Here is a 23,265-nt window from a genome sequence, read left to right as displayed (position 1 = left end):
AATTGTTTGTTTAATTTTTTATTCATTCATAACTGAATAAGGAATATATAATTAAAGGAAAATAACTCAGAATTATGTATTCATCATGTGGATCGCAGTTATGGCACGTAAAGTATAAAAAAAGTGTTGCACATCATCCCAAATATGGTATTTTGCGAAAAATGATTTGTACGCAATACAATGCAATGGAAACACAAAATACTAACAGATATTTAAAAACACTTAAAAAATCAACAATTAACACATTCTTATCTATAAAATAAATTAAAACCCTTCACGAAACGACTAGAAATGTAAAGCGCGAGAAATATTTCCTGTTCGAGAAATTTAAGTCAACTTACGTACAGCAAACCTAGCTGCGAGCTGTCTCATGAGTTATATCTAACAAAAACAAGTTACTGAGGACACAAACAAATGGCAATATGTACTTGGCTCTGTTCAATATCGAACTGTAGATCAGAAATCGTCAGTGTTGCACATCACCCCACAACACCTTATTAGAAAAAGAATGTAATTTTTTTTGCACTTTACTTTCGACTGGAAATATTAGTGTTAGAAAAAAACATTTTTTTGAACCATGTTCTCAGATAGTTGAAAATTCAGGTGCGAGTCTTCTTAAATGTTCTGTTATAAAATCCTCTTACAATTCTTTATTAGTAATTTAAAAAAATTATAATCTTTATTTAATATAAGAATATATAAAATAACGCAATTATAATGATTAATATTTCAGAAATATAAATATGAGAATGACCGCTAAGATCTGCTAGTCAACATATTTATAGATATATTTGATAAACTTAGTTCACTATTATAGTATACTATCGTAACAGGTTAAATGATATAACAGAAAAATTATTTGTAAATAAAGAATATAAATTAACTTAGAGGGAGATTGAATTCAGTTTATGATTTAATCTTTAGTAAGCAACTGATCAAGACCTAACTAGAAATTAATATAAATTACATTTGTCTTTTTAGTGTTAAGTGAAAATGAAAATGTTGTTTGGAACTATTTTCCATGTAGTGATTATCTGCATTGTCTTCGATCTTAATTATGTGAGCAAAATCTTTATCATATTACAAATCAAGCACTAAAAAATATTTAAAATTAGATATAGAACTTTTCTCTTTACTTTTTTAAAATTAAATAAGCTTCACTATATGTGACGCGATATGAAGAAAGGAACCTAAGAAGCTAAAAATTATAGATCATGTTTTAAAAATTTGAATTAAAAACAAACAAAGAGAATCAGCTTTTAAGGCAAGCTAATGATATTTAAGTGTTTATTTCATGTTAAATATTCAAGAAACTTTTATTTAAATTTTAAAGAAACTTTTAATGAAGGTAAATGTGCCGGAAACATAACATATAATTCGTTTCCTTTTTAGCTCTCTTTCTTCATATCGCGTCACACATTTTGTTAATAATGTTAAATGTTTTGTTTGTAAAAATTATTTTTGAAATTATTTTAGACTGTAGCAGATTTCAATGTCCATTTCGGGATAGAACACGAGTCAAATAGTAATGTGGAGGTACTAAAATCATTCACATGTGCAACATTTTATGTACATTCTTTTTTCTGATAACATAGACTTTACAATAACATAAGAACTTGCCAATGATGTTGTATATGTGTTAACGTAGTAAACGTAATAGTATAGATAATATCAGAATAATGCCTAGTATTTTACAATTTACAGAGTTCTTACAAAAATTGTCCAAAGAATATGAAACTATTCGCGGAAGAGAATGAATATGGGCATGAAGAATTTTGTGACTGTGAAGATAATCTATTATATAATCCTGAAGATGGAAATTGTTACGATCCTTATAGAAAAGGACCTTGTTGGAATGGATATTATTTTGCACTTCTGCCTGGTGAAATAAGTGCAAAATGTATAAAAAATCCTTGTCACATTGATGGTCTTGTTCCTTATAATGGACAATGCTACCATCTGTGGAGATATGGACACCCATGCAGTAATAATAACACTTATTTAGGAATTAGTGAAAATTTCCAAATACAATGTGATGACTCCAAGTATTTAGGAACAATTGATGATCAGGTAACGTAATATAATGTTATTTTATAACTGTTTTATGTTGTAAATCTTTACACATTTAATTTCAGAATCCTTCTAAAATATGTCCACAAAATTCGTATTTACATTCGAACCATTCTCAGTCAAACTATCTCTGTGGGTGTAAAGATAGCTTTATATTCTCAAATGGTTCTTGTTATGAAGCTTATAGGCAAGGTCCTTGTCATCTAGGAAGTTACTTAATATTTACTCCAGGAGAAGGTCATCCGAAATGTGAAACAAATCCATGTAAATTAGATGGTATTGTTCCATTTGAAGGTGGATGTTATCAAATTAACAAAAATGGACATCCTTGTGCTTCAGATTACTACAAATTAACTGTGACCAAAGGAACATTTGAGTTAAAATGTATTTCCACTTCGACAACCGAAGTCAAGATGATGATAACTGCACCTGCTAAAATTTGTCGAGTTGGAAGTCAAAGAGTTCTTTTATTAGGATGTAAACATCTTTTTAAATAAAGTTCAACTTTTCTGTAATATATAATAATTTTTTTTGTTTATACACCCGTCTTAAGCCTACAAATCTTGGCTATACAAGTGTTTGTTTACATCTCGTAAATTTCTCTTACAATATTTCTTTATAGACATTTCCTTAATACTAAATTTTGCGCCTACAGAGCGACTTGCAAATTAGGAGTACTCGCATTTGCCTGGACCACCCGTCAATGGGTTTTCTCGCCAGAGAAGAGGGAAACTGTAGAAAACCTCTCTGAGTACAACCGGTTTATCGACAGTCGAGTTCTAATGGTGTGTACCGGACAATAATCGACGGTGCACATCATTATACCTCGACGTCAAACCTCCCGCTCAGATTGTCTCACGTGCCGGAAAAATACCAAGCCAAGTGGGCGCGAACCAAGGATACTTATACCCTTGGTCCTTAAACGACCACCAATGCGAGGCATCTATCCGACTGAGCTAATCTGTCGGTTATTCTGTAATATATATTAAATATATAAAGATTCTTTAGTTGCGTCTAAATTATAAAGAATGTTAATAATTTTTCATGATGTCATAAATATATAATTTTATTATATACAAACTTCAAGGCACAAAAAGCATTAACAACGGTGGTCTTGAAACTTAACTTGAAGCTTAACTTAATAATAGTTTATCGCGTCGTTAAGAAACTCGTATTATTTAATCTTCGTTAATTAGAATTATTTTTTTTAAAGTTCAATGTTATTTTTCCGGTTAATGGCTCATGCTGTATATTTTTGAATTTATAAAAATAATGTTGTTATTGATTTAAAAAATCTAACAATAAAATTTTAGAATTACCAACTAACGGTAACTTTCTTGGAATCATTGAATTATTGACTTTATAAGATGATTTTTAAAAGATCATTTACTTAAATATGCGGCATGTGTTCAGTAAAAAAGTATGAGTGGTAACTTAATCTGAGTACGGTTTCGCATAAAAAACCGTATTAGGAGGTTACAGTAAATTAAGGATTTCTAACCAAAGTTGAGAATATTTTTGTACAAATAAGGCAGCACAACCTCACTAATAAATGTTCGAGAATATTTATTTTGCCACAAATTTGCCTGCAATATATATTTGTTATAATCTGATATTAGTTAGTGAACTTTTTTGTTTAATCTATAATAATAATTATTATTTGAAAAAACATTCCGGGAATTTCCAAAAACAACTTTAAACTTTTACACAACGAAATATATACGCCATATAATTTTTCTAATTCCAGTTAATATCATTATTTTTAATTTTGTTTGAAATTTGTCCCGACAACAAATTCTTCGCAGTTAATAAGTCACTTTGGTCTTAAAAGTTTAAAATCTTTTTGCTTTAGTTTTTACTCTTTCAAAAATTGTACTGTATCTATAAAAAGCATGTGTGTTAATTCCAATAAAGAAAAATCACTAATGTTCTCTTTTTTCAACACAGCAAGAATGTTATTTGTTATTGATGGAAAGTTAGTAAATATCGCGAACAAAATTATCGATAAGCGTAATCACAATATCAACAATTTATCGCGGTAAATTTGGATGCACGCACCTAAATTTTCAACTATATTAGAACAAAATTAAAAACACTGTAACTTTTGATTAAATTAAAATTACATAAAGCATATGCCCTTTAGGGGTAACATACCCTTTTGACAACAAAAAAGAGTGATTTTTATAATTATTTTGTTACTTTTCATTGAAACTTTATTAAAATAATGTACGTTGCATTAGATAGTACTTGGTTTTATAAACTTTTAGCAACTTTAAAGCTTAAAAAATATTAATATTTATGCAAACTGTAGCTGTTGTCCCAAAAAACTTTTTTTTAAAGCGGCTTGCACGATAAACGGGAACAACTCAAATGAAATCAAAATCAATGGAAAGTTTGTTTGTTTACCATGTCACCTCGTTCGTGAACGAAAAAATTTTAATTTGTACCAAAATTTATATTTTCTTGGTTAAAAGAACTAAAAATTCGATTTTTGAGGGAAATCATTTTTAGTTCTAGGAAATTATTTTTTCTCAAACACCTTTGTTCACGAACGATATGACATAGTAAACTAACATACTTTCCATTGACTTTGTTTTAACCCATTAACGTCCAAGTGGACAGAAAATTGACATTGACTTTGAGCAGTCAGCTTTGTATGAAAATGACATCAGAAAAAAATTTGCATATAACATTTCCGATGTAAAATTTATTGTTCTTTCAGATACTGTTGTTAGAATTTGTTTATAACAAACAGGGAAAAAGTTATAAACAATTTTTTCCAAAAAAACAAGATTTTTCGAGAAAAAAATTTCTTTTAGATTATATTTTCACTGGGAAAAAGTAAGGACATTCTCTTGACAGCTCAAAATAAGTTGTCCATGAACCCTCAGTAATAAAATCCTGAAGCGACTGATTTTTTTCAAGATGGCGGACGCCAATATGGCTGCTAACTCTTAAAAAATGGTCCAAAAAAGCATCGTAATACCAACATTTAAAAAAAATGATTTAATTTGACTGAAACTCGTTACTCGGGGGTTTTCAGTGTCGCTGATTACAAATCTGATGTCAGTTTTTGAAAATTCAAAATGGCGGATCCAATATGGCGGACGCCAAATGTAAAAATTAATCAGATTGGCCTGATACTTGTTACTCGGAGGTTTTCGGGGTCGCTGATTACTCATCTGCAGTGTGACCAGACTGCAGACTCGGATCCGCCCCACCATAGCGTCAATCGTACTCCTTCCATATGCAACTAACACACTCACACTCCGCGCGTTTTACTTGTCGGCGTGCCTCTTTTTCCTTTTTCTTTATTCGCTAGAGAGACTAGGCGGATACTCAACGACAGTAAGCTAGAAAAGAGGCGCGACTTTTGAAATTCCTAATTCCACACGGAATATTAATTAAAGCCAAAAATAGTTTTTTCAACGTTTTTACTTAAAGAAATATTAATGATTAATTGTCAAATTGGTATTTTATTAAACAAGTCATGTAAATAAATTTTTTATTGATATATTAATTTATCGATTATTATTTAACTAGCAAAATCCTACGCGTGCTAAAGCGAGCGTGAATGATTTAGGCAATTATCATTTATAAATAAATTTAACTTTTTATCTGCAAGCAAAAATAATGTTCAAAATTAAAGGTTATATATACATAATAATAATTAGCTTTTCCGTTTTTTTAATATACATAATAATAATTTCCTATTTCGTTTTTTTATATATATATACATGGGTGATTTTCACGTAACTGTGCAATTTTAAGATAAGTTTTAAAAGAAAAAAAATTTTGTTTTTTTCATGTTAAATATCACTTTTCCTCATCATTAGGGCATAATATAGTTGTAATTTGAACGGTTTTACTACAGCTATAATTATAAAAAAATTACAACAAATTTTCGAAAATTGGCTGCCACGGAGCTGACAACCCTATGCATTGAATAATACTGCCGTCAACTGGGGCTACTTTATGTACTCGAGGTATTTAATAAATAAAATTATTAAAAAGAACTTCTTTGTCAAAAAACCAAAAACAAGTTAATTAAAATCCTTAAAACGATTAAAACTTCAACCGGTGAGCAACATAACGACAAAAAATTAACTTTAATTAATATTTATAAGTTTTTCAAATTAGTCTTAAAACTATTTCTCTCGTTTCTCTTAAAATTACTGGAAAAGTGTATTAGATATTAAATTGTTATTCATTTAACCTTAAATTATTAATTTCAAGTTTTTAAAAAATATCATATTCAAAACATTTAAAAAAGCTCGTATTAAAATGATGATTCAAAGTTATTTACATGTATTCAAAAAAAAGTTTTATAATTATCATAATGTATTATTGTAAAATGTATATTTAAAAAGAAAAAGTGTTATTTATTTTCTGAGTAATATAAAATTTGAAGAAAGGTTGTTAATTTTTAATAAATCATGATTTTAGCAAAATTTCAGTGTTTTATTTTACATTTTGTTGTATAATATTTACAAAATTTTTTGTTTAATATCTTATTCTTTTTAATTTACTCTGAAATATCTACACAAAAGATTTAATGAATAAGAAAGGATCAAAAAAATGTTTATGTAACATTATAAAAACACAAAGTTCAATGCACAAAGTAGCCCCATCCCGGGGTCTATTTTGTGCACAACTTTTAATGACTACAACTCAGACAAAAAAATTTATTTCATTGACGAACTCAAAGGAAACCTTCAGAAGGAAATATAACATATGCAAAAGTTGATCTTCTTTTAATTCTGAATTTGAATAAATCACTGAGTTAAAAAAAGCATTTTGATGCACAAAATAGCCCCAGCAAAAACATTTACTATTTACTATCAGCTTGACATAACCAGAGAATTTCATTTTCATAACATTATGAAATTAGCGCATAAAACTAATTGTAGAAAAGTATTCACAAATAAGAGCGTTACGATCAACAGTAATTATACTGTGCTTTTGCTTGGTTGTTGTAAAGGCGTGTTTTTCGAATATTAAGGTGTTTTTTAATAAGTCAACGGTTGTCGAAGCACTGAAATATAAAAGGACACAACTATGTCTGTCCTCTTCTATAATATGAGTTGTTGTAGCAACTGTTGATCCATGAATTTGCACCTTCACACTGTACGCCACAGGCGCCACGGAGCTGATATTTTATGTGACACCACGGAGCTGAAATTTGACATTTAAACTAACCTAACTCCGACAATTCTGCAAAATAATTCTTTTTTTTGGGCAGATAATTTGTTTCTAATATAATCTTTAAAAAAATCGCAATAATTACCACAGAGAGTGTTTAGATTAAAAGAATAGTAATACCACGGTACTTACCACTTTTTTTGTGAACTTCACATTTTTACACAAAAAATTGTTTTTAAGTGTACAACTTACAATTTTGAACCTTTTTTTTAATGATATTTGTTGCTAATGGATCTTATTTTAGATTGCAATTCTCAGATAACATTAAAATGTGCCATAAAAAGTTAAATTATAGAGAAAAAATCTTATTACAAAATTGAAAAAATTTGTGGACAAAACTATTTCACATTTTATAATTTTATAAGAAGTATTAGAAGATGCATTACATGTACAAATTGTTCACCTATATACACAATTCATATTACAAAAATTCTCGTTTTCAGTTTCGGCGTTTTCAATAAAATTTCTGAATTTTAACTTAAAATTTTAAAAAACGGACACGCCACGGAGCTGAAATTTTGGAGGGAATTACGCAATTTATGAAAAAATATAATATCTATTTGTACATATTTGTGGTTGCGAATAGGTTTTATATATACCTGTGAAATGTATCCATACCCAAGCAAAAATTTTTTATTTTAAATGTGTTTTCTGTGACGCCGCCAAATATTACAGTTACGTGCAAATCACCCACATAATAATAATTTGCTATTCCGTTATTTTGAATAATGAGAATTTTTATTCAATTTTAATTTTTTATTCAAGTGAATTATTTTTAATCATCATTAATGTGTAAACAATTAATTATATTAATATTAATTATATAAAGAATATTTGATATAAATAACAAAAAAAAATTATTCTTTTTTTGTTTTTTGAAGAGGATGATTCTTCTTTTTCTACCGCAGTAATTCGTTTGATGCCCATCTTCAAGAGTTTTTTATTCATTTTTGGGGACTCTAGTTTTTTTATGTCGTTGAATGAGGTAACGGATAAATAATCTGTAATGGAAATAAAATTTAATTTAATACGTAATTAATTTATTAATTTATTAATTTAATTTAATAAATTTTAATAAAATAATTATTAAGTAATTTACTATTGCTTTTAAAATTTTTTGAAAAAAGTTTTTAAATTATTATAATTATTATATATTATATATAATTTATTTATATATTATTAATTTATTAATTAATTAACTTAATTTCATAAATTTAAATAAAAATAATTATTAAATTATTCACAATTAATTTTAAAAATGTTGAAAAAAGATTTTAAATTATTATAATGTATTATATTATATATTTTATCGCTAAATACGAATCTGGCATCAGATTTTCAAAATTCAAAATGGCGGATCTAATATGGCGGACGCGAAAATTAAAAATAAACTGAATTTGCTTGAAACTGGTTACTCAGGGGTTTTTGGGGTCGCTGAATACGAATCTGGCATCAGAGTTTCAAAATTGAAAATGGCGGATCCGATATGGCGGACGCGAAAATAAAAAATGAACAGAATTTGCTTAGAACTCGTTTTTTTGGGGGTTTTTGGGGTCGCTGAATACGAATCTGGCATGAGTATTAATAAATTTATTAATAAACTTAGAAGATTTAAAACGTTCGGATAAAATTAAAGAGTAAAATCAAAAGTGAATGAATCCTGACAATCCACAGTCAGGTAACTCGTTTAACGTAAAATCCTCTTCATAGTATTTCTGTCTATAAAAAAAAGAATTAATTTTTTGATACTGAATATAATGTACCATTTTTGACAATCCGATTGAACAAACTGTAGATATTAGTAAAGAATTACTAACCGATAAGTAACTGAAAATGTCAAACTTAATGCAGGATGTAATGTAAAAAAACACATACAATAATACTGCTTCTACTCAATAAAATACCTTCTTTCAACGTAAAAGCTATATTAACCTGTTGAGATAATCGTTAGTAATAGTTTCTTGAATGTCGTTTGTTTGAATGAAGTTGATACTTACCTTTGGAGGGAATCGTTCGTGTTAGTCTGTCGTTTGTCATTTGTTTGTTTGAAGTCGGTACTTACCTGTGGAGATAATCGTTCGTGTAAGTCTGTTGATTGTGATTTGTCCGATTGTAGCCGATACTCACCTGTGGAGGAAATCGTTTGTGATAATTGTGTCGATTTTTATTTGTTTGATTAAAGTCAGTACTTACCTGTGGAGAGAATCGTTCGTGTAAGTCTGTCGTTTGTCATTTGTTTGTTTGAAGTCGGTACTTACCTGTGGAGATAATTGTTCGTGTAAGTCTGTTGATTGTGATTTGTCCGATTGTAGCCAATACTCACCTGTGGAGGAAATCGTTTGTGTTAATTGTGTCGATTGTCATTTGTTTGATTAAAGTCGGTACTTACCTGTGGAGAGAATCGTTCGTGTAAGTCTGTCGTTTGTCATTTGTTTGTTTGTCCGCCATATTGCATCCGCCATTTTGAATTTTGAAAATCTGATGCCAGATTTGTATTCAGCGACCCCAAAAACCCCCGATTAACCAGTTTCAATAGATTCCAATGAAATGAAAAATGTATGACTCAAAGGGTTAATAAATTTTTAATTAAATTAAAAATTGTATTGTAATTATTATAAATTATATTATATATGTATATATTATTATATAAAAAAAAAATTATTTAAAAAATTCAAAAAATGAAATTTCCGCATTGGGTCGAATGAATTCTTTCACTCGTTCTATTTGCTCATTCCATATTTTCAGTAAAATTTCACTTCCTTGTCCATTACTCAATATGTATTGCTGTAGAAGTTGTGATCCTGCTGGTTCTGCTGCAGACATGCTTTCAATGAAGACAATTAGTTCCCTGAAAAGAAATCAATATTTTTAATTTCTATATTAATAATATATATTTATAATGTTTATATATATTTATAATTAAAAAAATAAATACATATAATAAAACAATAATAAATAAACAAAATGTTAACTAAAAGGATATTCTATATATTATGTTTCTTATAATAAATAAATAAATAATAAATATATACATAATAATAATATATTACTAAAATTATCAATGTTTAAAATTTAGGTTATGTTATTTATTTTTCTTAATAATATAAAAATATTACTACTTACACAGTACAATCTTGAACAACGACTATAGATTTAATCGTTTCATTAGAAGAAAGTTTTATTGATGCCATCTTGATGATTTTGCGAAATTCACAACACGTTTACTTATTTTCGATGCCCTTTGAAAACTGTGAATATTTTTTGTTTTATAAAACAAAATTGTATTTCTAAGCAACGATTTTCTTTTTTTCGTATATTGTTAAAATTCCATCTCTATTTTATCCACTAATTTTAAAAATAAATTTTTCTTTTAAATTTATTTAATAACAATTAAATTTAAAAAAATATTTCTTCTTAAAAAGATAGATAAAGAGAATATAATTATTATGAATTAGAAAATAATTAGTTTAAATTAATCATATTAATTTTTAAATTAAAATTCTCTTTTAAAATTTAATAAAAATAAAAAAGGAGAAAAATATTTATTCACTTATTAATTTTTATTTATTTTTTTTTTTTTTGCTTAGGGACTTTTGGGAAATCTGCCTACAGATACCTTGGATTCCGCACTCCAAGGTTATGTAGGGTTGGTAAAATGAAACAAAAGGAAATATTAAAAAAAAGATAAATAAATGTTATAATAAAAATAAACTGGCGACCTACTACCAGCCCGACCCACTAAAACCCGTAACCCTTCGTCTGGAGCCCTTTACCCTCCCTCGGAACTGTCGTAAAACTTTAGCCTTTGAGGGTGGCGCTCCAACTCTGTCGCTAATGCGACCTTCTTCTTCTCTCTGCGGTTTTCCTGCGTCCGTAGTTAAAAAAATGATTAAAACTATTTCATAGTCTAAGCGGAATTTACAGCACAACAATAATAAAAAAACAAAATTATTTAAGAAGTGTTAAAAGTCAAAAGATAAAATCGCAAACGGATATAAAAAAGAAAAAAAAAAAAGTAAACAGGTATATAACGTTGAAAAGACAAAACGGTACAAAAACGAATAAAAAAAACAAAACAAATTAAAAAATGTAGAAGGACAAATAAATCACAAAATAAATTAATAAGAAACGAACAAACTTTAAAAGCTGTTTAAATTACGCTTTTTTGGCGGCTGTCGAGGTCCTTCCTCGACATAACCGAGATTATGAAGTTCTCGACTTACCGCCAATTCTCTTCTGACTGGGTCATCAGCGATACCATGTTCTCCGGTGTAACTTGACTGTTTACACCTTCGAACATGGCCCGCCTCTCCAAGTCCTATTTCTTGCATGAGAAGAGGGTGTGCTCCGCGTTGTCCTCAGGGATAACTGGCAATATGCACACACCTCGTCCTCGCGTAATTTAAAGCGACACAGGTACGAGTTAAAACACCCGTGACCTGTGAGCACCTGAGTCATATAATAGAAAACCTGACCGTGTTTCCTATTTATCCAGGTGGCGAGTGCCCGGATAAGGCAATAAGTCCGTCGACCTTTTTTCTCACCATCCCATCTTTCTTGCCATCTTTCTATGAGCCTGTGCCTCGCTTCTTTGCGTATCAGGCCCTTGCTTGGTATTAATTCCTCATCCGAGGAACTGCTTTCTTTAGAAATGAGAAACATTTCTTCCCTTTCCCTCGCCAAAAGATCTGCTGGCGGGACACTTGCAAGGACCTGCACAGCACTCGTAGATACCGTCTTATATGCAGAGATGATACGCGTTGTTATCGATCTCTGCGCCGACAGTATCTTTTCACCGATGGTTACACATCTTTTACTCCTCAGGGATGGGGTTCACGCTGGTGCTGCATAGAGCATTTTAGCGTGGGCGACACTCGCCACCAGTCTTCTTTTTTGTTCACGGGGTCCGCCTACATTTGGCATTAACCGTGAAAGATTAGCCGCACATTCGATCGCCTTATTTGACGCCGTAGCCATGTGGTGGTGGAAGTTTAACCTTCCATCTAACTCCACACCAAGATATTTAATTTGCCTACTCCACTTGACCTCGAATCCGTCTATCATGATTCGTGGGAGCTCATAACCACGTCTGTCTAAGATAATTATCCATTATCCGCAACAAGTAGGGCGGCATGTTTTTCTTTTTCATCGACTCGATGAGATCTTTCCATCTTGAGGAATTAAACGCGTTGCGTATGTCAATTGCTACCAACGCGCAGAAGCTCTTCTTTTTTCCAGGTCCCAATTTGTTTTTTCCTGCTTTTGCTATGTTCACAACTGCCTGGATGGCATCAACTGTGGACTTGCCTTTACGGAAACCAAATTGGTGATCGGATAGACGATTCTCTTCGGTCAAGTGGCTTTGCATTCTCTGCAGAACCATATCCTCTAGAAGTTTACCCATCGTATCTAGCAGGCATATAGGTCTGTACGATGAAACCTTATCAAGAGGTTTTTTACTTTTCCTTAGGATGACCAACCTCTGTCTCTTCCAGTCGCGGAAGAACTCTCCTCTCTCAAGGCAAAGATTGAAGCATCGAAGCAGAATCTGGGGTGAAGTGTCGATTACCAACTTTAGGATCTCGTTATTTATCCCATCGATTCCAGGCGCCTCTTATTTACCAGAGGTGTGACCTCGGCCTTGCCATGCAGGGCCAAGGACAGACTCTCCGCAAATTTTAAGGTCTCTCCACCCTTTTTCACTATTAGGAGAACCTCCTGTTTAAATTCTCCTGATTTTCCGGATCACGGTACCTGTATCTTCGGGTTTAACCTTTTCTTTTATCAGCGGCAAGATACCCTCATAAAATTTTGGGTCTCTTGCCGTGATCTTCACAGCTTCCGTAGACCTCAGCTTCGAAGGGGGCTTCGAGAACTCTTTTTTCTCACCTGGTGGCTTCTTTCCTGAAGCCCGTTTCTTTTCCTCAGCCACTCTTCCATTCAATCTCCATTCATTCTGCTTTCCATCTTTTTTCTTCATAAATCTCACCACCTTAGTTTTTTCCACATTTATCCATAAATCTTTCTCTCTCACATACTTTTCAAATTCCTTAATTAACAACCTCATTCCTGACTCATTCTCGCACATCAATACCACATCATCCGCGTAAGCAAGTGAGTAAATTCTACCATTACCCAAAATTATCCCCTCTTTTCCTCTTCGTTTCAACTTCTCCTCCAAGTCCGCCATTAACAAACTGAAGAGAACAGGACTTAGAGGGCAACCCTGCATCAGACCTCTACCCAGCCAGAACTCTTCCCCAATTGTTTCTCTTATTCTAACCTGCGCCCTCACATCCGTATACATTTCTTTAATCCTTTCTACAATCTCATATTTAATCCCTCTTTCCTCTAGTGATCTCCACAAAATACTCCTGTTCACAGACGGAAACGCAGCCTTGAAATCTACGAAAAGAGCTATTAATTTTCCCCCCTTTTTCCGCAGTTTTCTATTCACTAAGTAATTGAGGGTATATATATGGTCCATGGTGCCCATACCCTTCCTGAACCCGGCCTGATTGTGTAGAATACCTTTTTCCTCAACTTCTTTTTCCAATCTTTTTCTGAGTACCTCCGCATATACCTTATAACTCACTGGCATTAAGGTAATGCCTCTGTACTCGTCTATTTTTTCTCCTTCCCCTTTTTTGACCAGCGGTACAATCAGGCCCGTTTTTCATTCCTCCGGCCATCCATTTTCTTCCACACTTCGTTGACTACTTCCCATATCACCCTTCTCACCTTTTCACCCCCATATTTTATACCCTCTCCCTCCATCTCATCTTTTTACACCGCCTTATTCCTCTTCAGCTTGTCTACCGCAACATCTACTTCTTCCCTTGTCACCTCTTCCACATCATCCTCTCTCACCATTCTTCTTCCTTCCCCTCTCACTTTGTATCACGTTATAGGTTTCCCCTTCTTCCTTTCTTTGTTTATTACCTCCCATTCTTTACCTTCTTGCACTGCTTTTTAAACTTCCTCCATAAACCTTTTCTTCTCCATTTCTCTTTTTTCTTTTAATAGTTTCTCGTGATCTTTGTGTCTCCTGTTGTATTCTTTTTTTTCCATTCCACCGTTCCTCCATTCTTTAATGTATCCTTTTATTCTTTTCCTACTCTCTTCACATTTATTGTCCCACCATTTTCTATATCCTAACTCTTGTACTTCTTGTAATTCCCCCATTTATTTTTTCACCTTATCAATCCTGTCTCTTATTTTTATTATTTTATTATCCACTCCCTCTTCATCCTCCCACTCTTCCATTTCTCTCCGCATTTTTTCCTGAAATTCGCTTAGCCTCTCCACATTCCATTTACCCATTTTAATTTTCTTTTGTTTCCTAACCCCTTTGTACAGTCCACTTCTCTCTTTCCTTTTCCCACCCCTTAATTATACCACCAAAGGAAAATGGTCAGACCCTATTTCTCTACCTACTTTCATTTTAATGATTTCATCCCTTCCCTTATCATCTGTCAGCACGTAATCTATAACGGTATCTCCTTTTCCTCTATAGCTGAAATTTCCTTCTTCGTCTCCTCTCATATTTCCATTGGCAATGGACCATCCTTCTTCTTCCAACAATTGTAGAAGTCTCTTACCCTCCTCATCCACTTTCTTATGCCTGGACACTCTACTATATTTTTCCAGCTCTTCATCCCACAAACCACCCCCCAATTCCCCGGTCCATGCATTTAAATCCCCCCCAATTATTACCTTCTTGTCCTTTCCTTTTTCCATCCAATCTTTAATTATTCCCCATCCCTTTTCTTCACCTCTTCTTCTATAAATTCCCACTATATCTATCGTTTCTCTACCTCTTTTAATACTTCTCACTATACAATCTTCGTCTACAATCGTGCAATCCTTTCTTACTTCCTTAACCTCTTTTCTTACCCTTGAAATAATTCCTCCTGATCCTCTTCCTCTTTGTCTATCTCTCTTCGCTTCCTGCATTTTCCATCTGAACCCTTTTGGTAATATCCTTTCTATTTTCTTCAAATCTTTCTTTTCCACCCACGTCTCGCTAAGAAATAACACGTCCCATTTCTCTATTGTTCTCCAAAATCCTTCGTCTTTATTTTTAATGCCACCTACGTTCCAAAACCCAACTTTTATTCCTGCTTTCTGTGATCTTCCCCAACTGCCCCCTCTTTCTTCCGAAAAACCTGCCCTCTGTTTCTTCTATTCCTTTCCTGCGATACGTTTCTTTCTCTTCTCCGTTCCTCCTCCACCACCTCTCCAGTTGTATCACAGACCACCCACTTAATACCATTAACTTACAAACACTCTCTTCCCCGTTTAACTTCACTTCCCTTTACCCTCTCTTCCCATTTTTTCTGTTCTAATTTCCTTAAAATCACCCTCTTAGGGTGAAAAAAGATAATAATTATGAATTTAAAGGAAATTAATTTTTTTTATTTATTTACTTATTAACTATTAATTAATTAATGTAATTTAATTAATTTAATTTCTAAATTAAAATTCTTTTTTAAAATTCAATAAAAATAAAATTGAAAAAAAAATTTTATCAAGATAAATTTTTATTTAATTTTTAATTTTTATTATTAGGAAAATAATTATTGAAAATGTTTTATTGAAGAAAATTTTACAAACTCAAAGTACAATTTATTCTTTAATTAAAAAATGTATTTTAATGAAAAATGAAAACAACCATTTTCTTTAAATTTAGATAAATAAATTTAAATAAATTATTCTGTTTTAATTGATTAATAAAATGTAATAAATTTTTTAGAACTTACTTTCTCATTATTGAATATCGTCTTGTTCGTAAAAAAAGATTTATAATAACAATGAAATTTAAAATTATTCTTAGGTAAAAAGATAATAATGATGAATTTAAAGGAAATTAATGTTTTTATTTAATTATTTATCAAATTATCAATTTAATCAATTTAATTTTTAAATTAAAATTCTTTTTTAAAATTCAATAAAATAATATTTAAAATAATATTTATTTAAATAATTTTTTTATTATTAATTTATTTTTATTTTTTATTATTATTAGGAAAATAATTTTTTAAAATGATTTATTGAAGATAATATTATGAACTTTAAAGTACAATTCATTATTTGAATAAAAAATGTGATAAAAAGCAAAATAACTTTTTTTTAATCGAAATGAACAAATTTAAGTAAATCAATATTTCTTAATAATTAATTAATAATAATAAATTTTAGAAACTTATTTCCTTATTATTGAAAATTGGAGTAACGTCTCGTTCCTTCAAGTGTTGAAACTATTCTTTTATAATAACTCTATAACCTCTTCTAAGAGATCATCGGAACTTATTATTGCATTATTGAAAATTTGAATTTCGTCCTGATCATTTGAGTTGATGCAAATTATTTTTTCTTGAGCTAAAAAAGTAAATTATTGTTAGTATTTATATAAATAATAAATAAGGGAAAGAATTATGTAGAACAATTAACCAATACTTACAGGTGTATCTCAGAAATCCATGTGCTTCTACGTAATCCCCCCTTTTCAAATATTCGAAGTCTTCTAAAAAATTTCGAATTCGTACGTCACATTTGAAAACTCCATCTGTTAAGGATCCAACACCATAACTTATCATTTTATTTTTCATTCTGTATTTCAGTAGGCGAAAAGTTGATGTAACGAATCCTCGCATTCTTGAAAATTGGAAAATATTTTAATTTATATTTGTATATAAAACATAAACAACAAAACTTATAATAGAAATATTATTATTATATAAATTATAAATATTTATATTTTTCTATTTTTTATTTATATTTTATATACTTTTTATCTATATTTTATTTATTATTAATAAATTAATAAAATTTTTAAATATTAAAATAAAAACTAATAATAAATATTTATGTTCAAAAGGAAAAAGTATAATATTTCAAACAAATTATTTTTTGTAATAATAATTAAAATAAAAATGAATAGACAATAAAAATTTACTTACTGACGTAACCATTTTCATTTTTTAAATTTTCGAAATCAATTAGCTTTGCTTCTTTTTTTGCGGACGGTACATTTTTGTTGATTCGTTCTTTTTTTAGGAGTGTAAACACGGTGTTTTTTCTGATGACTAACTGATAATTTAAATTTCCGTTGTTATATTTGGGATTTGAAACCTTCGTGACCTCTGCTCCCGTGATGCGAATCACCTTTATTATATATTAATTAAAATAAATATAATTATAATTTTAATTCTATTATTAAAATTTTTCCGAGTGATAACTTCAATCTTTAATTAATTAAAATAATAATAATTTAATAATGATTATTATTTTTAATTAATTAATATTATTATTAATTAAGAATAAATTAATTAAAATGCATAATTATAATTTTAATTCTATTATTAAAATTTTTCTGAGTGATAACTTCAATCACTAATTAATTAAAATAATAATAATTTAATAACGATTATTATTTTTAATAATAATTGTTAAATTAAAATAAATTAAATTATTATATGTTTAAATTTTAAATAAATTATGTTTGCTTACACTGTCTAGTGATAAGTCTGGTTCAATTCTCTTAATTTCCTCTTGCAAGACAGTTACATGACAGGTGGATCGTGACCCATTGCTGCTTGTGAATGACATTACTTTCCCATTTTTACTATACTCCTCTGAAGACTTGATGCTTTGAACAAATCCGGTAATCCCACCACCGATTCTGATCGGGTGCAAGCCCCGATAGTCGGTGTAGATGGCTCCAAGGATTTTGGAGGGAGCCAAATAGATAGCCAGCTGACATGCAACGAATCAAATGTCGCAAATCAGTTCCTGGCTATTCCCGGGATTTTTAAGAGCGTGCGTGGCGGTTTTGGAAAGTGCGTTCTTAACAATTTGTAGGATCTTTGTAGGATCTTTGCGTTTTATCCCCGAGCCATTCAAAGACCAGGAACCACAACATTCAACTGTGGGAGCTCGACAGCAGACGGAGAGCACTACTGCAGCTCTGGACGGCGTAACAACACGCCCTAATAAGGCAAAAGGCGTTAATAAACGCCCCAGGGAAAATGCAAGCCCAGATGCGAGTCCACAACAAGCGACTCGAAGCGAGAAGAGAATTAAGCGAAAGGATGTTCCACAGCTTGGTTCTAAGTCGCTGGTTGAAACAAAAGAGACGCCCTCAAATAGTCCTAGCAAGTCGTATGCTGAGACTGTCTTGAAAGACGGAGCGGACAATGAGGACGGATTCAAAGTTGTTAAAAACAAAAAGAAACGGTCTCCAAAAAATAAGCCCTCAGGTGAGAAAAAAGAGTTTCCGAAGCCCCCTTTGAAGCTAAGGAGCACGGAAGCTGTTAAAATCACGGCAAGAGACCCAAAGTTGTATGAGGGTATCTTGCCGCTGATAAAAGCAAAGGTAAACCCAGAAGATACGGGTACCGTGATCCAGAAAATCAGGAGAAATTTTAAACAGGAAGTTCTCGTAATACTGAACAAGGGTGGAGCGACCTTAAAATTTGCAGAGGCACTGTCTTCGGCCCTGCATGGCAAAGCTGATGGTCACACCTCTGGTGAATAGAAGGTCTCTAGAGATTAAGGATTTAGATGAAACCACCACAGAGTATGAGGTGACTTCAGCACTGAGAGAAAAGCTGGGTAAACTTGACCTGAAGATAAACTGCCGACTTTTGCCGCGCTACAGAGGAACTAAGGTTGCTCTGGTACGTCTGACAGAGGCAGAAAGCAACACTCTGCTAAAGTTTGGTAAAATAAAAATCGGTTGGATAAATGCTCCAATTCGCGAGCATGTTGAAGTAGCTAGGTGCCAAAAGTGCCTAGGTTACGGACACAGAACCCTATCCTGCAAAGGCCCCGACAGAAGCAAAAACTGTCGGAGATGCGGCGGAGAGGGACACCTCGCGAAGAGCTGTAACGTTAAGCCGAAGTGCCTTACTTGCTTGGACCTGGGGAAGCCAGAAACGGATCATGAGTCCGGAAAGAGAGCCTGCCCGGTTTACAGGGAAGAACCGCAAAATATTAAAAGGGAAATCCTTCAAATTTTTGCAGGTCAACCTACATACAAGTAAGGATGCACAGTTGCTCCTAATGCAAACAGCAAGGGAAAATGAGGTCAATATCCTGTTCTGCAGTGAGCAGTATCAAGGAAGCGATCTCGCCCCTTGGTATCAGGTTAAGGCGAAGAGAGCCGCCATAAAGCTGTGCAACCCAGAATTGCGGGTTGACAAGTTTCTGGAGACGAGCAGTGGGTTCGTGTGAATAGAGGTGGCTAATATACGTATGTATAGCTGCTACTTTTCACCCAACGACCCACTGACAAACTTCGAAGCCAATATCGAAGACCTAGAAGCGAGCCTCACAGAATCAAGGCTGGATGTCATCATCACTGGCGATTTTAACGCAAAGTCGCCAGAGTGGGGTGAGACGAGACTCGACAAGAGAGGAATTCGTATTGGAGAAATGATCTCCAGTAACGACTTATTGGCTGTAAACCGAGGCAATACATGGACTTTTAGACGAGGTGCGATCGGATCAATTATTATAGATCTAACAATCGCATCGTCTAAACTATTTAGCTGCATAACTGACTGGCGGGTCTCTGAGGAATATACCGCAAGTGACCACCAGTACATTGAGTTCTCAGTCTCGATGGGAGACACACGAGGAGGAAAAAGACAGGATGTTCCTAGTCGCAAAACCTCCTCGTGGAATATGAAGAGACTCGACAAGGAAAAGTTCGGCCGGCCCCTAAGAGAAGCCCTTTTAATTGAGGACTTGGGCTGGGTGAAGAGGCCGAGCAGTCTGGATAGGGAGGTGCGAGCGGTAAGGAACATGATAGTTACGGCTTGCAATGCGTCAATGCCACGCAAAGGCGACATTCCTGTAAGAAAATCCTTGCACTGGTGGTCAGAGGAGCTAGCCTCCTTGAGGAAGGAATGCCTCAAAGCAAAAAGGACATATACCCGATCTAAGGGAGATCCCTTGCTGAAAAAGGCTTTCAAGGAGGCGAAAAAGAACCTCAAGAAAGAGATCCACAAGTCGCGACGCCGTAGCTGGAAGGACCTAATCGAGGAAGTCGATAAAGACCCATGGGGTCTGGCTTTTAAAATCGTTACTAAGAAATTAGCGACGAGGCAAAAGACCCCGGCCTGGACAATCCTGATTGGGTCAGAAAGATGATAAATTCTTTGTTTCCTCCTGCAGAGCCATACCTTATAAGGGACTGGAGATTTTGCAAAGTCAAAGAGGAAGAACTCTTTACACTTAGTGAACTACAAAAAGCAGGCAAAAGATTGAAAACAGGCAAGGCGCCTGGAATCGATGGGATTAGTAACGAGATCCTAAAGTTGGTTATCGACACTTCACCCCAGATTCTGCTTCGATGCTTCAATCTTTGCATTGAGAGAGGAGAGTTCTTCCGCGACTGGAAGCGACAAAGGTTAGTCCTCCTGAGGAAAGGTGAAAAACCTCTAGATAAAGTCTCATCATACAGGCCTATATGCCTGCTAGATACGATGGGTAAACTTCTAGAGGATATGGTTCTGCAGAGAATGCAAAGCCACTTGACCGGAGAGAATAGTCTATCGGATCACCAATTTGGTTTCCGTAAAGGCAAATCCACAGTTGATGCTATCCAGGCAGTTGTGGACATAGCCAAAGCAGGGAAAAACAAATTGGGACCTGGAAAAAAGAAAAGCTTTTGCGCGTTGGTAGCAATTGACATACGCAACGCGTTTAATTCCGAAAGATGGAAAGATCTCATCGAGTCGATGAAAAAGAAAAACATGCCGCCCTACTTGTTGCGGATAATGAATAATTATCTTAGCGACAGGTGGGTTATATATGAGGGAGACACCTGCACTCTCAAGGAAGAGATGCAGTGTGGGGCTCCTCAAGGCTCGGTCCATTTGTCTGGAATGTATCTTACGATGATTTTCTGCAAATGGATCTACCCGAAGGTGCGGTGATCATCGGCTTTGCGGACGACGCGTTGTTCGTGTGCACTGCCGAAAGTGAGGAGGCTCTTGGGACATTGGTAAACGAATGTCTGCGACTAGCAAAAAGCTGGCTGGATACCAGAGGTCTTGAAATGGCCCTGGAAAATACCGAGGCACTGCTGGTCACAGACAGGCGTGGTTATAAGCTGCCACGAATCGTGATAGACGGATTCGAGGTCAAGTGGAGTAAGCAAATTAAATATCTTGGTGTGGAGTTGGATGGAAGGTTAAACTTCCACCACCACATGGCTACGGCGTCAAATAAGGCGATCGAGTGTGCGGCTAATCTTTCACGGTTAATGCCGAACGTAGGCGGACCCTGTGAACAAAAACGGAGACTAGTGGCGAGTGTCGCCCACACTAAAATGCTCTATGCAGCACCAGCGTGGGCCCTATCCCTGAGCTGAGGAGTTAAAGATGTGTGACCATCTGTGAAAAGATACTGCCTGCGCAGAGATCGATAACTACGCGTATCATCTCTGCATATAAGACGGTATCTACGAGTGCTGTGCAGGTCCTTGCAAGTGTCCCGCGAGCAGATCTTTTGGCGAGGGAAAGGGAACAAATGTTTGTCTTTTCTAAAGAAAGCAGTTCCTTGGATGAGAAATAAAGACCAAGCAAGGGCCTGATCCGCAAAGAAGCAAGGCACAGGCTCATAGAAAGATGGGATGGTAAGGAAAAAGGTCGATGGACTTATCGCCTTATTCCGACACTCGCCACCTGGATAAATAGGAAACACAGTCAGGTTTCCTATTATTTGACTCAGGTGCTCACAGGTCACGGGTGTTTTAACTCGTACCTGTGTCGCTTTAAATTACGCAAGGACGAGGTGTGTGCATATTGCCAGTTCCCTGCGGACAACGCGAAGCACACCCTTTTCTCATGCAGAAAATGGGACTTGGAGAGGCGGGCCATGTTCGAAGGTGTAAACAGTGAAGTTACACCGGAGAACATGGTATCGCAGATGACCCAGTCAGAAGAGAATTGGCGGCAAGTTGAGAACTTCATAATCTCGGTTATGTTGAGGAAGGATCTCGACGGCCGCCAAAAAGCGTAATTAAAACAGCTTTTAATTTGTTTGTTTGTTTCTTATTAATTTATTTTGTGATTTATTTGTCCTTCTACATTTTTTAATTTGTTTTGTTTTGTTTTTTTTTATTCGTTTTTGTACAGTTTTGTCTTTTCAACGTTATATACCTGTTTACTTTTTTTTTCTATTCTTTTTTATATCCGTTTGAGATTTTATCTTTTGACTTTTAACACTTCTTAAATAATTTTGTTTTTTTTATTATCGTTGTGCTGTATATTCCGCTTAGACTATGAAATAGTTTTAATCATTTTTTTAACTACGGACGCAGGAAAACCGCAAAGAGAAGAAGAAGGTCGCATTAGCGACAGAGTTGGAGCGCCACCCTCGAAGGCTAAAGTCTTACGACAGTTCCGAGGGAGGGTAAATGGCTCCAGAAGAAGGGTTACGGGTTTTAGTGGGTCGGGCTGGTAGTAGGTCGCCAGTTTATTAAATGTATTATAACATTTATTTATTAATCTTTTTTTTAATATTTCCTTTTGTTTTATTTTACCAACCCCACATAACCTTGGAGTGCGGAATCCAAGGTATCTGTAGGCAGATTTCCCAAAAGTCCCTAAGCAAAAAAAAATAATAATAATAATAATAATAATAATGAGGGTAAACTCTGTAAAGAGATACCAGGATGCACTCCCTTTGCGGAAACTTTCTGCTATCTTGGAGAGACACATCGACCTCTACGTCCGAACATACATGTTCACGTGCCCTTGGATGTCATAGACGTCGCACAGTGGGTGATTTTGCTCATTTTTGTTTCAAAATCGTAAAACTCTGAGCTGAAACAACATAAAAGGATAAATCTTTTTCGAGAGTATAGATTAGTGCCTACAGATTACGGGAAAAATAAACAGAAGCGTTAAAAAAAATTTTATAACCTTAAAATTTTACGTGGAAGTCAGAAGTTTCAGTAAACAATCAATATTATCCATT

The 23,265-nt window shown here is 33.5% G+C and overlaps 2 protein-coding genes across 3 annotated transcripts in view; one reads left to right on the top strand and one right to left on the bottom strand.

The window, feature by feature from the left end:
* LOC122510074 overlaps positions 1–444 on the bottom strand; it is a 29,227-nt gene extending 28,783 nt beyond the window's left edge. The window contains exon 1 of one of the 2 annotated variants that reach the window (XR_006302414.1): positions 342–444. Coding sequence is in view for 1 of the 2 variants with exons in the window: in XM_043624482.1 (XP_043480417.1) it covers positions 346–372 (27 nt within the window). In the remaining variant the exon portion in view is untranslated. The remainder of the gene's footprint in view (positions 1–341) is intronic. The other variant, XM_043624482.1, reaches the window with a different exon arrangement.
* Positions 445–899: 455 nt separating this feature from the next.
* Positions 900–2,592, top strand: LOC122510073. The gene is made up of 4 exons (XM_043624480.1): positions 900–1,059; positions 1,477–1,536; positions 1,705–2,070; positions 2,136–2,592. Exons 1-4 carry the CDS (start codon positions 994–996, stop codon positions 2,565–2,567), a joined length of 924 nt encoding a protein of 307 aa, XP_043480415.1. The 5' UTR covers positions 900–993; the 3' UTR covers positions 2,568–2,592.
* The last annotated feature ends 20,673 nt before the right edge of the window (positions 2,593–23,265 follow it).

The sequence above is a fragment of the Leptopilina heterotoma genome, unplaced genomic scaffold (assembly GCF_015476425.1).
Source record: "Leptopilina heterotoma isolate Lh14 unplaced genomic scaffold, ASM1547642v1 Lhet_66, whole genome shotgun sequence".
Classification (NCBI taxonomy): domain Eukaryota; kingdom Metazoa; phylum Arthropoda; class Insecta; order Hymenoptera; family Figitidae; genus Leptopilina; species Leptopilina heterotoma.
Note: the sequence above shows the minus strand (reverse complement) of the source record. Positions and strands in the feature narration are given on the sequence as shown.

What these genes read in the sequence shown, in the direction of transcription:
- LOC122510073 (XM_043624480.1), top strand. Translation starts at nt 994, where the DNA reads ATGAAAATGTTGTTTGGAACTATTTTCCATGTAGTGATTATCTGCATT. An exon ending in AGTCAAATAGTAATGTGGAG is followed by an intron (nt 1,537 to 1,704) that starts GTACTAAAATCA and finishes TACAATTTACAG; the next exon opens with AGTTCTTACAAAAATTGTCC. An exon ending in TAGGAACAATTGATGATCAG is followed by an intron (nt 2,071 to 2,135) that starts GTAACGTAATAT and finishes ATTTAATTTCAG; the next exon opens with AATCCTTCTAAAATATGTCC.